The 12,985-nt window shown below is 57.4% G+C and overlaps 1 protein-coding gene across 4 annotated transcripts in view; it reads left to right on the forward strand.

Annotated features, from left to right (window-relative positions):
* The window catches only part of AP2A2 (adaptor related protein complex 2 subunit alpha 2), a 69,583-nt gene that overhangs the window by 49,568 nt on the left and 7,030 nt on the right, over window positions 1–12,985 (forward strand). For 2 of the 4 annotated variants that reach the window (XM_061161181.1, XM_061161189.1), the window contains exons 7-15: window positions 1,416–1,524; window positions 2,835–2,985; window positions 3,737–3,905; window positions 4,890–5,027; window positions 5,947–6,129; window positions 6,642–6,739; window positions 7,103–7,334; window positions 7,812–7,985; window positions 12,274–12,434. In XM_061161181.1, coding sequence (XP_061017164.1) covers window positions 1,416–1,524; window positions 2,835–2,985; window positions 3,737–3,905; window positions 4,890–5,027; window positions 5,947–6,129; window positions 6,642–6,739; window positions 7,103–7,334; window positions 7,812–7,985; window positions 12,274–12,434 — 1,415 coding nt within the window. The remainder of the gene's footprint in view (window positions 1–1,415; window positions 1,525–2,834; window positions 2,986–3,736; window positions 3,906–4,889; window positions 5,028–5,946; window positions 6,130–6,641; window positions 6,740–7,102; window positions 7,335–7,811; window positions 7,986–12,273; window positions 12,435–12,985) is intronic. The other 2 variants (XM_061161186.1, XM_061161194.1) reach the window with 1 other exon arrangement.

A 12,985-nucleotide genomic window follows, 5' to 3' on the forward strand; every position in this document is an offset into this window, starting at 1 on the left:
TTATCAGACCTGGCAGTTTGTATGTAGATTGCTTTGGGTCTTCTTTGTATTCCGTCACGTGTTCTGTGGACAATGACAGCTTTTTTCCTTTCCCAGTCCATATTCGTTTGTACTTTCTGCTGTACTGCTCCAATCTGGACCTCCCCTGCAGTGTTGAAAGTGAAAGGTGACTGGTGTGTTTTTCTCCATTGAAGGGAAAGCCTTTGATGTTTTGCTGTTAAGTATGACATTGACAGGTTTTGTCCCATGTCCTTGTCCTTTGCCACATTAAGGAAATTCCGTTTTATATCTTTGCTAACAATTTTGTTATTAGCTGGTGAAGCCATGTGAACTTAGGGTTTTTTTTGTGGGGCGACTGCTAATTATGATTTCAATTTATTAAGTAGTGAGGCTTCAGATTTTCTTTTATCAGTTTTGTTAAGTGGCCTTTTCTTAATTGTTTGCTAACTCACATAAATGTTCAGGTGTATTGGTAGAAAGTTACTCTGTTGGCCCTGCGCTGTGGTCTCCCTTCTTCATTTTGTTGTTGGATATTTGCCCTTTTGTTTTGCTTGATTTATCTCATCAAGTATGTAAGAATTTCTTTTGACTTTGTTGGTCCTGTTTTGATTTTTGTACATTACTCTCTGCTTGTATCTTTATTGTTTTCTTTTCTCTACTGTCTTTGGGCTAATTTGCTAGTCTCTTCCAAACCCTTGAGATTAATTCTTCAATACTTTTGTTTTGTGTTTGTTTCAAGTATGTGCATTTAATGCTCTAAGTTTAACTCTGAGCCTGGTTTAGCTGCCTGAGGGGCATTGGAAAGGCAGCCTTGGGTGGCCGGCTGTGTCCCCGTGGTGGCGTGCTCTGGCGTGGTCGGTCCACTCCGTGTGTCTGCACCCCCGGCTGCTTCTGCTGGGCTCCCCACTGCTCTGCGTGGCCTGGACGCACCCGTTTCAGGCGACCTAGTGTCACAGCCGAGCTTTGTGAGGGGAGCCGCAGTAAGCCCCAGCCATGGGGTGTGGGGAGGCGCAGGCTGTGGGTTTGTGGGTGTGTGCTGTTTCCGCGTGCGAGGGGGTGCGGGTGTGTCGTCTGCCTAGACCCTGTGGTGTGAGTGGTGGGGTGTGAGTGGAGGCCGTGTGCTCTCGGGCCTGCCTGAGGACGGTGGGGCGTGAGGCCAGGCGGGAAAGACGGGCCTCCCCACCCAGGCTTCTGAGACCTGGGTCCTGAGGGTGGGGCCACTGTCAAGTGCTGCCTGCCCGCAGGTCTGTGTCCCTCGGGGTGGGGGTGTCCTTGTGCAATGGCTCTTCTGGGCCTGGGGGTCTGTGCTCCTGTTCCTCAGACCTGGACAAGCGTGTCTGTTCTCAGCACACGGCGTGGGGCTCTTGGGTACACCAGCCCCCCCCCCCCCCATATCTCCCTGTGCTCCCTCGCAGATCGTGACGTCGGCGTCCACAGACCTTCAGGATTATACCTACTATTTTGTCCCAGCCCCCTGGCTGTCCGTCAAGCTCCTGCGGCTCCTGCAGTGCTACCCACCCCCAGGTAACAGCCGAGCGCAGAGCCTGGGGGAGGGCTTCTGCAGCCTTGAGTGTGAGGTCTCGTGTTGAGCGACTGAGCATGCACGCACACGCACTCTTGTTGACAAGCCACCTCTCGCTCTCCTGGTGCCGGTGCCGGCTCCCTGGGTCTCTCTGCTGCTCTCACAGCTCTGGGCTTTCCCAGAGCAACTAGTCGAGGACACTCACTTTGTTACGACTAGGATGAGCTCTGCTTCTGTGTATTATGTACATGTAGGGTCAGATCCCTGTGGGTTTTTGAAACAGTCTTTTAAAGTAATTCTTGAAACCGGTTGAAACTTCACATCCAAAATTGTTAAAAGTTTGTGTCAAGGATATTGTTATGTTTGTTTTATTCTAAAATATGGCAAGTAACTAGAATCACTGGTTTGACAATGCTCATGAGAATTCCTGTTCCACACTTCCCGATTGCCTTCTACAAAGATGGCTTGTAACCTTCTCACTTTAGTCTTCATTTGCTTTTGTACAGCGTATGTCTGTTAAATTCAAGTCACTTCGTGTCCTGAGCGTTTTTTATACTAAAGTGTGAGCTGCTCATCCTGAAGCAGAGCTGAGCAGGCTCGGGGCCCCATGAGGCCTCACCTCTCCTGCTGGCGGCCCTCCCCAGCAGCAGGGCAGTAGTTCTCTCGGTGGAACTGGCCACTGCCTTCTTACTCCCAGACTGGGGTGACTCCGAGCCCCTGGGGGTGAATCTCTCTGTTGCCTCCTCCTTTCAGCCCTGCCTCCGCCCTGGGCGGCTTCGGGGACCCTGCCATCCCCCTGCCCAGGTGCTTGGGGGCCCGCCTCCCCTGAGTGGTGGTTAAACAGGTGCTTTAGATGCAGTATGATGGTTGTTTCTGGAGTTCTGATATTTTTATTACTTTCTTGGTCTTTCTTGGTCTGGTTTGACTAGAGTTTTAAAATTTTCCTTTTTTTTTTTTTGTTGCTCTTCATATGTTTTCTCTGTTTCTTTTGGTAATAGCAGGTAGTGGGGAAAAAACCTTTCATTCCCCCCCACCCCCTGCCAAACTTTCATATTAGGTGTTTTGTCCATGTCTCTGAGGTTTTATTTTCCTCAACTTATATAATCTATATTTCAGCAAACACTTGTGTCTGTTACTTGTGTTAAAACATACATGTAGTCACCCTGGCCATCAAATCCTCTTACTTAAGCAGCCTCAGGGTTTGAGTCAGGATCCTCGCCTTCTGTCGTTAGGTGTGAGGTGAGGGTTACCTTACCGGGCTGGGGCAGGGCGAGCCGCGGGGAGCCAGCCAATGGCTGTCTGTTTTGCCCAGAAGATCCTGCAGTACGTGGCCGCCTGACCGAGTGCCTGGAGGCGATTCTCAACAAAGCCCAGGAGCCGCCTAAGTCCAAGAAGGTGCAGCACTCCAACGCCAAGAACGCCGTGCTCTTCGAGGCCATCAGCCTGGTCATCCACCACGACAGGTGGGCCTGCGCGTGCTCTGCCTCAGCCCTCCGCACACAGCTGGGTGCCGTGGTCTCGCCTCCCCAGGGGGCTCCCCCTCCTCCTGGGCGTCCCACCTGGCCGGCCGCTCCCAGGGCCACCCAGGAACGCGGCGTGAGCGTTTGTCCCGCGGGCTGCATGGGTCGAGGTTGTGTGTGGAAGATGTGTGTGAGGAAGGCGTGTGGAAGCCATGTGGGGTGGGGTGGGGGTGCTTCCAGGTCCCAGCAGGTGCACCCACCTGAGTGCCGTGCTTCCACAGGGCTGGGCGCTGTTAACAAGCTCCCCCACCGGGGAGTTTTCCAGTCTTGGCTATGTCTGAAGGGCACAGACGTCACGAGGACAGAGTGAAAAGCGATCAAAGACCCCCCCGCCCCCCCAGGGTGCATGGAGCTGGTGCTTGAACACTGGTGACCTCTGTGTACCGTCTCCACCTGTGTTTACCTTCTCCAGTCGGGGCTTTCGTCCTCCTGTTGGCCAGGCGGGCTCTCTGGCTGAGCGTGTCACTCTCTGGTCAAGGCATGATGAAAACTGGGGTTCCCTGGCCAGTTTGGTGTGGAGGCTCAGGTTCCTGGCTGCCCCTGGCCCCATCCCCCCGTGGATGCTCTGGGGGCCCTTGTGTGGTACTAACCAAAGTGAGCATCAGGCCTCGTGTCCTGGGAGGCCGTGGTGGCTATGATGGCGGCCCCGGCTGAGCGGGGGACCCCTGCCCACCTGCCTCTCCCGTCTGTGCAGCGAGCCGAACCTGCTGGTCCGGGCCTGTAACCAGCTGGGCCAGTTTCTGCAGCACCGGGAGACCAACCTGCGCTACCTGGCCCTGGAGAGCATGTGCACACTGGCCAGCTCCGAGTTCTCCCACGAGGCCGTGAAGACACACATTGAGACAGTCATCAACGCCCTGAAGGCAAGCGCACTCTGTTCTGTGTCTCTCAGGCTGGGTGGGAGCTACTGGTGGTTCTGGGGTCCCGCATGCTCAGCTCAGGGCGGTCTGCTCGGATGCGTGGGTTCCTGGGTGGCTCTGCGCTCTGCCCCCAGAGACTATGCCCACATAGGCCGCTCCCGCTGGGTCTGGTATGTGAGCAGACCTGCAATAAAAGTTGATCAGTGAAACTGTTCTTTTTGGTGGAAGGATAAGATATTTTGTCCATGTCTGCAAGAAAACTCCCTCTTTGCCAAAGAATATTTGCTTTCTCAGGGAATTCAAATTCCAGAGCAGGATATTCTGCTTTTATGAGGGTTTGTTCCTCAGGGTCAGACACAGCTGGTCGTGCACATTAGAAAACTGAAGGCAGGCAGGGAAGTTACAAACCACTGCCCGGGTCCTGCGCTAGAGCTGAGAATAGGTCTGACCCTGTTCCTTTGGGTTTACGTGTACTTAATAGACATTTTTGGTGTGAGTTTTTAATGTGAGGGCTTACAAAGGTTTGGAATTTGCTTTCTGGCGTTTTGAATTCCTCCTGGGTGGTTGTGGCATCTCTTCCAGGCACCGCCTGGATCAGAAAGACGCCCTTGTGCGCGGTGGCGGGCTCTCGGCAGCACCTCTCCTCCTTTCGGTGCCGTGGAGCATCTGCGCCTTCATTTCTCAGGGTCTGGGGTGGGGCCGGGAGTCGGCACGGTGACAGGCTCCCAGGTGACGCAGAAGGGGCCAGTCTGTGACCACACAGTGGGTGGCCTTTGACCCCCCCCTCTGCCCCCAGGGACAGAGCATGAGCTGGTCTGTCCGAGAGCAGGAGCCAGGGGACAGTGGTTGATGCATGGGGCTAGGGCTCTGCAGGACGCTGGGCTTGGATGGTGAGGGGGGTGAGCTCCAAGGGGGCACTGGGACAAGGGAGCCCCCCCCACCCCAGCCCAGCGCCCCTCATGCTGCTGCCCCTCTGCTCACCCCCAGACGGAGCGGGATGTGAGCGTGCGGCAGCGGGCTGTGGACCTCCTCTATGCCATGTGCGACCGCAGCAACGCCCAGCAGATTGTGGCTGAGATGCTGAGCTACCTGGAGACGGCGGACTACTCCATCCGAGAAGAGATTGTGAGTCTTGCGGCCTCTGTCATCAGGGCCTCTGTGCTTGCATCTGAGCTGAAGTGTTTCTTCACAGGGTCTGCTACAGGCTGGATGAGCGTGCTGTGCTTCATTCAGCTTTTTTATCAGTGTTTTCAGTAGAGGTCCAGTTTTTTGGAGTCACTCTGCGGAGGCCCTGATCCTAACTCTTCCCCCTCCCCTGCAGCGGCCTCGGATGCAGGGGGCTTAGCACGGAGGGAGAGGGTTGGGGCATACAGGCACTTGGGCCAGTGTGGCGGTGAGGGGCCTCCAGTGTCCAGCTTTAGGGGCAGCTCTGGGCTCGAAGGACTTGAAGCCGAGGGCAGTGACAAGGCGGGTGTTCCAGGATGACCTCTGGGGTCATTATGGAGGGTCGATGTGGAGGCCAGAGAAGGTACAGAGCAGGTGGACAGGGTGCTGGGGCGTGGTTGGGAGTTCAGCCCAGGGGCAAGGTGAGCGTGAGTGAGGGCTGCCGCCGCCAGAGGGCTGGGCTCTGGGTCCCTGGTGGATGCTGCCCAGGGCGGCTCCGTGCAAGCGGAGGCTGTGCCTGGGGAGGCAAGGGGCCTGCTTCTTCCCACAGCCCGGAGCAGGCACCCCGGGACAGCAGAGAATAGGGAACAAGTGAATAGGGCTGGTTGGAGCAGGAGCCAGTGACCTAACCGAGCACTTTTCCAGCGGGGCTTCCTAGGCGTGGGCGTGGCTTCCTGGGCGTGGGCGAGACTGAGTGCGGGTGGGGTGGGCGGGTCCACTGTGCCTCTTGCAGAATTCCTTCTCCCTTGTTCTACTTAGCGTGCTCTTCCGCATCTATCCTGGAACCTTAAACTTGGCCTATTCCTTTGAGAAGCTAGGGGGTGCTCTGGCGCGGGTTCAGATCTTCCTGAGTCCCTTCCTCGGCGGCCGTGCCCTGCAGGTGCTGAAGGTGGCCATTCTGGCAGAGAAGTACGCCGTGGACTACACGTGGTACGTGGACACCATCCTGAACCTGATCCGCATTGCTGGCGACTATGTGAGTGAAGAGGTGTGGTATCGCGTCATACAGATCGTCATCAACCGGGACGACGTGCAGGGTTACGCCGCCAAGACTGTGTTTGAGGTGCGCAGGCCTCCCTGCTTCCCTGCCAGCTCTGGGCCCACGTCCACCACCACTGCTGTCCCAGTGCCATGTCTCCCTGATTTCCACATGGCTGCCCCGGGTGAGGTGCTCTGGTCGGTCAGAGGCTGCCTGGGCAAGGTGCCCAGGGCAGGGGGCTCCGGCTGGCCTCCATGTGCCCCTGCCCCTGTCCAGGGTCTGAACTGTAATTTTTGGGAGCAGCTCTTGTTGAAGGGGTGGGATCGACCATGGACCTGTTCCTGGGGCTCCCCTGCTACTGACCCCTCTGCTGATGTGGCCAGGAGGGGGCACAGGGTGGGCAGTGTGGTTGGAAAGGGGGTGGAGGGCTCAGGAGGCTCTGGGGACTGTGGCAGCGCGGGCTCCCCGGGGAGGCCCCTGGGCCGCACTCCTGGCTCTTCACGCTGCTCCGCCACTTTCTCCGGAGGCCGAGCCTGTGCCACCTCCACCTGAGCGTGAGCTCTGGGGCTCTGGGTTCACGGGCTGCTCCTCCTCAGGCTCTGCAGGCCCCGGCGTGCCACGAGAACCTGGTCAAAGTTGGCGGCTACATCCTTGGGGAGTTTGGGAACTTGATAGCAGGAGACCCGAGGTCCAGGTGAGTCGCCCGGGGCCAGAGCCCCAGGGCCAGGTGCTAGTCCTGTGCCCCAGCTCTCATCTGACGGCCTGCTTGAGGCCAGCTGATATGATGAAGTCCTGGGACAGCCCAGAGTGAGGGCACGTTCGTCAGGACAACGGTGCAGATCATGGGGATTCTGAGGGAAAGGAGGTGTGGCTGGGGGCCAACGCTGTCTCGGGGGAGCCTGTACTTGGCCCGGAGCTGGACAGGTGTAGGCCCTGGCGAGGGTGGGTCTCCTCATTGCTCCCTGCTCAGCCATCCCGGGGGCTCCGGCAGGGCAGGCCCCGTGCAGCGTGCGACAGAGAGGTGACCTGTGCCCCGTGTGTCCCCTCCACCCCACAGCCCCCTGACCCAGTTCCACCTTCTGCACTCCAAGTTCCACCTGTGCAGCGTGCCCACCCGGGCGCTTCTCCTGTCCACCTACATCAAGTTCGTGAACCTCTTCCCGGAGGTGAAGGGCACCATCCAGGACGTGCTGCGCAGCGACAGCCAGCTGAGGAACGCTGATGTGGAGCTGCAGCAGCGCGCCGTCGAGTACCTGCGGCTCAGCACCGTCGCCAGCACCGACATCCTGGTGCGCCCTCATCCCCGGGCCGCCCGGTCCCCCCGTCCCCAGGCCGCCCTGTTCCCCTGTCCCTCCCATCCCCCCATTCCCGCCTGGTCCCCCCCGTCCCCCCGTCCCCGGGCCGCCCGGTCCCTGCCATCCCCCCGTCCCTCCCATCCCCCCCATTCCCTCCTGTCCCCGGGCCGCCTTGTCCCCCTGTCCCCCCGTCCCCGGGCCGCCCTGTCCCCCCGTCCCCAGGCCGCCCGGTCCCTGCTGTCCCCCCATCCCCCCCGCTTCCCCCTGTTCCCCCCATCCCCCCCACTTCCCCCTGTCCCCAGGCCGCCCGGTGCCCGCCATTCCCCCTCTCCCCCCGTCCCTGGGCCGTCCTGTCCCTCCCGTCCCCCCCCCCCCCATCACCCCCATCCCCGCCGCCCCCGGGCCACCCTGGGTGGGGGCTGGAGGTCGTGGGGCTTTGTGCTGTGCTGACCTGGGCTCCTTTCCCACCAGGCGACTGTCCTGGAGGAGATGCCCCCCTTTCCAGAGCGCGAGTCCTCCATCCTGGCCAAGCTCAAGAAGAAGAAGGGCCCGAGCACCGTGACCGACCTGGAGGAGGCCAAGCGGGAGAGGAGTGCTGATGTCAACGGGGGCCCCGAGCCCGCCCCGGCCAGCACCAGCACCGTGGTGGGTCCCTCCCGAAGGCCCTGCCTGCCCGAGCTCCAGGGTGCCTGGTACCGAGGTTCAGGACCCCGGATGGTGTCCTGGGTGGGCTGACCCAGACACAGTGTCTGTCGTTAGACTGTCAGATGGTCATCTGGGGTCCACGGTCAGCTCCCATGTCTCCTCTTGGCTTTGGATTTGGAAAATGTGGTCATTTTTGCGTGACGGCTGCATGGGGGGCTCTCCTGCCTCCCCGGGCTGGTTTCCAGCGCCCCCACCTCCTGGGGTCCAGTAGTGAGCGTGTTAGAGTGAGCGCCCTGTTCACACAAGTGCCCTGAGAACATGCCCTCTGATGTCTGTCGCCGACGACGCCGTTTTGAGAGTTGTGTTTCCTCTCTCGTCCCCACTGGGGGGGCTCCCGACCACCGCGGGCTTTGTGGCTGCCACGTCGGGAGGCAGCCTGGAGAGCAGGCCCCACCCTGGATGCTGGTGCAGCGATGTGGCCAGCCACTCACACCGTCCGGCAGCCTCTGTGAGGACGTGCCCGGGGTGGAGGTGCCCCGTGCCCACAAGTGGACAGCCTGGGCCCGGGTGGTTTGCTTGTGTGTGGCTCCAGGATTTTTGTTTGTGAGCCCTGGTGCTCTGCGTAGGGGGGCGCTCACCTGACTCCGGGCCTGCCTTGAAGCCTGTGCTCACGCCTGGCCCTCGGCTTGGGGCCCATCACAGTTAGGACTTCGCACCTGAGCCCTGATGCCGGCTCTGCAGAGGCACCCATGGTGGTGCTGGGGACATGAGTTCTTATTTGTCCCCAGGGCTCAGGTGGTCTGATGGGGGTGGGAGAGGTGAGGCAGGAGGGCAGGAAGGGCCAGGGTCTCTCCTGAGTGGGGTTCTCGTCCTAGGGCTTCTGCCTCCAAACTCAGAGGGGAGGCCCTGCCTTGAAGTGACACTGAGATGTCTGGGTTTTATTGGGAACCTGTGATGCCTTTCACTTCCGTGTAGCATTGGCCAGAACCCCTTTGACTTAGGGTTGCATGTCCCGCCTGGAGGTGGTTTTCTTTGGGACTGTCCTGGGGGCTCGGCTCCTGTGGCCCCAGGATCCTTGTCTGTGCATCTGTGGGGGTGTCTGCAGGCTGCCTGTCCCCTGGGCTTTGGGCTGGCGGGGGAGCCCAGAGCTGCCCCCCACCCCATGGTCTGCATCACTTTGAGCAGTGTAATCTGTGCAGACTGTGCACCAGGCCAGCTCCCTGGGGAGGGCCTCCTCACATCCTGAGAAGAGGACCAGATGGTGTAGAGGAGTGACTCCAGTGTTGCCAGGTGGAGGCCCTGCGAGGGGTCTGGGAAGGGAGCTGGCGTCCTGGGGGATCTCCCCAAGGAACCGCCTAGCTTTTGTGTGTTCACATTTGACTTAGTGGTACAAAAGGGTTTTTCTACCTTAGAAAGCATTTGAACTTCTTCAGGAATCAGTGATAGATGTCTTGCAGCAGGTGGTGGGGTCCACAGGGGCTCAGGGCCCCCGGGAGCAGCCCTGAGCTGGTGGGCAGGCTCCCAGAAACCATAGTGACCTGGCTGGTGGACGGGGTTGCCTGTGACTTGTCCCCCAGACTCCCCAGGCGCACCAAAGCTTCTGCTGATCCTTCCCCACCGGCCCTCTGGGCCCTCCCTTCTCCTGGGGATTCCAGCCTGGCCTTTTCTGCGCCTGGCGCCACCCTGTCTGCCAGCCCGCTTCTTGCCATGGCTGGACCTTAGTGCACTGCCTCCCGTGAGTTCACAGGCCTCCCGTGAGTTCACAGGCCTCCCAGACCCACAGCCTCTCTGCACACATGTGTTCTGTGATGCTTCCTTGTCTTCATGTGGAATCCATACATGAGATCATCTGCCTCCACATGTAGTTGTTTAAGAAATGCAGTGCAGTGCTCTAGATATTACAGGGAGATGAGTAGTAACTTGTGCTGAGGTCGTGGTTTCATCCAGGATGTCACCCAGAGCTGGACGTCCTGGGGTGTGAAGTCAAGTGGGCTTCAGGAAGCATTTCTGTGAACAAAGCTAGTGGAGGTCATGGAGTTCCAGCTGAGCTGCTTTGAATCCTGAAAGATTATGCTGTTAAAGCGCTGCACTCAGTATGCCAGCAAGTTTGGAAAATTCAGCAGTGGCCATAGGACTGGAAAAGGTGAGTTTTTATTCCAGTCCCTAAGAAGCTCTGTGCCAAAGAATGTTCAAACTGCCTCACAATTGTCCTCATTTCAGTCCTCATTTCACATGCTAGCAAGGTAGTTTTCAAAATTCTTCAAGGTTGGCTTCAGCAGTATGTGAACCGAGCACTTCAAGATGTAGAAACTGGATTTAGAAATGGCAGAGGAACCAGAGATCAAATTGCCAACATTTGATCATTGAGAAAGCAAGGGAATTCCAGAAAAACATCTACTGCTGCATCATTGACTGCACTAAGCCTTTGTGTGGATCACAACAGACTATGGAAAATTCCTTAAGGAGATGGGAGTACCAGACCACCTTACCTGTCTTCTGAGAAACCTGGGTACAGGTCAAGAAGCAGTAGTCAGAACTGGACATGGAACAATGAACTGGTTCCAAATTGGAAAAAGCTGTATATTGTCACCTTGCTTATTTAACTTCTATGCAGAGTACATCATGTGAAATGCTGAGCTGGTTGAATTACAAACTAGAATCAAGATTGCTGGGAGAAATATCAACAACCTCAGATAAACAGATGATACCACCCTAATGGCAGAAAGTGAAGAGGAACTAAAGAGCCTCTTGATGAGAGTTAAAGAGGGGAGTGGGAAATGCTGGCTTAAAGCTCAACATTCAAAAACTAAGATGATGGTGTTTGGTCCCATCCTGTGTGCATGCTGAGTTGCTTCAGTTGTGTCCAACTTTCCCCCGTCAAGCTCCTCTGTTGATGGGATTCTCTGGTCCCATCACTTCTTGGCAAGTAGAATGGGGAAAAGTGGAAGCACTGACAGATTTTATTTTCTTGGGCTCTCAAATCACTGCAGATGGTGACTGCAACCATGAAACTAAGACAGTTGTTCCTTGGAAGAAAAGCTGTGACAAACCTAGATAGTATATTAAAAAACAGAGACATGAATTTGCCAACAAAGTTCTGTACAGTCAAGGTTATGGTTTTTCCAGTAGTCATGTACAGATGTGAGATTTGGACCGTAAAGAAAGAAGGCTGAGCTTCAAAGAATTGATGCTTTTGAACTGTGGTGTTGGAGAAGACTCTTGAGAGTCCCTTGGACTGCAAGGAGATCAAATCAGTCCATCCTAAAGGAAATCAACCCTGAGTGTTCATTGGAAGGACTGATGCTGACATGAAAACTCTGGTACTTTGGCCACCTGATGCGAAGAACTGACTCATTGGAAAAGATCCTGGAGCTGGGAAAGATTGAAGGCAGGAGGAGAAGGGGACAACAGAGAATGAGATGGTTGGATGGCATCACCGACTCAATGGACATGAGTTTGAGTAAACTCCAGGAGTTGGTGATGGACAGGGAGGCCTGGTGTGCTGCAGTCCGTGCGGTCTTACAGAGTCAGACACGACTTAGTGACTGAACAGCTACTGCGAATGATTCCCACGTGTGAGTCCTCAGCATAACCTGAGGGCAGACGGGCTGTTGCCTCGGTTGGGTGCGTCCGCGTGCTGGGTAGAGGAAGGGTGGCTCTCGGAAAGGTGAGCTCTGCAGAACCAGCACAGTGCTCACGGCAGGGACGCAGTGACTCCAGGAGGGACTCGGGGGTTGTAAGTGGACACTGGCCTGCAGGAGGGTCCAGGCGAGTTCTCACAGGCTGGGTTCTTGCTTCAGCATGATCCTCAGGATCATAAGTCGGGCTTCTGGAACTTGTGTGCCCACGCGTGGGCAGTGCCATCTCTATGCGGGGAGACGCGTGAGTGTCTGTGACGAGCTGCACACTGCATCTCCTGTGGTTTGAGAGGGGCATTGGAAGGACTTGGTTCTTTGTCTTTTACCTCGAGTCAAAACTTAAAAAGACAAAACAACAAAGCAGTTAAAAAAGACAGATAAAAAAAGTTCTGCAGAACTTTTATCTACTTTTTCTCTGTAACACAGTAGTAGGACTTAGAGATGATTGAGGGTGCCTGCTAACAAGGTGCTTGCTTAGTCATTTCACCTCCTGAGACGTTTTTAGGTGCTTGACAGTAATGTGCGCAGCCGTGTTTCTGAAACCAGACGTTTCTTTTTGGTGCTGTGGGTGGTGAGGGTGCAGGCACTTGGGTTGTCTGAAGTTGTGCCCAGCATCTTCTGCACTGACCTGCTCTTCCCCTGTTTTCCAGTCCACACCGTCTCCGTCGGCAGACCTCCTGGGTCTGGGGGCTGCACCCCCCGTCCCCGCAGGCCCCCCACCCTCTTCCGGTGGGCTGCTCGTGGACGTCTTCTCAGACTCGCCCTCTGCGGTTGCGCCCCTGGCTCCCGGCTCTGAGGACAACTTCGCCAGGTAGTCTGCCGCCTGTCCCGAGGGTGGGCCCCCCTCTCCTGAGTGTGTCCCAGGCAGGCGGCAGCCAGCGTCCATCCCTGCAGCCCCTCACGCTGAGGGGCCTGTGCCCTGGACTCGCCATCTCCAGTTAATGAGGAAACTGGGCTCCAGGCGGGCGAGGGAGCGGGCTGCCCTGGGCTCTCGCTGTAGCTCACCCCCTCCCCTGCACCGTGCCCCGGTCCTCCAGTCATGCCCGTGGCTGCCCTCCAGGGGCCTAGCTGGTGTTTGAGAAGCGCTCTTCAGTTGGAGTCGCTGCTTTGTCCTGTGGGATGTGTGCCGCCTCTGTCCACTCCCCCCCCCCCGCCCCCCGTCGTCACCTGTGTGACTGGTGTCCAGTGTTGGCGTCCCCGATGGGGGCTGGTGGAGTGCTGCATGGGGTTGCCTTTGCTGTGTTCCCTGAGGCCTCCCTCCCTCCCTGCCTTTGCTGCTTGGTGGGTCCTGTTCCTTCTGGGCTTGCTCTTTGTGCCTCTGTCTCTTGACTCTTGTGTCTGGACGAGAGGTGTGGCCCGCCC

The sequence above is a fragment of the Dama dama genome, chromosome 2 (genome assembly GCF_033118175.1).
Source record: "Dama dama isolate Ldn47 chromosome 2, ASM3311817v1, whole genome shotgun sequence".
Taxonomy (NCBI): Eukaryota; Metazoa; Chordata; class Mammalia; order Artiodactyla; family Cervidae; genus Dama; species Dama dama.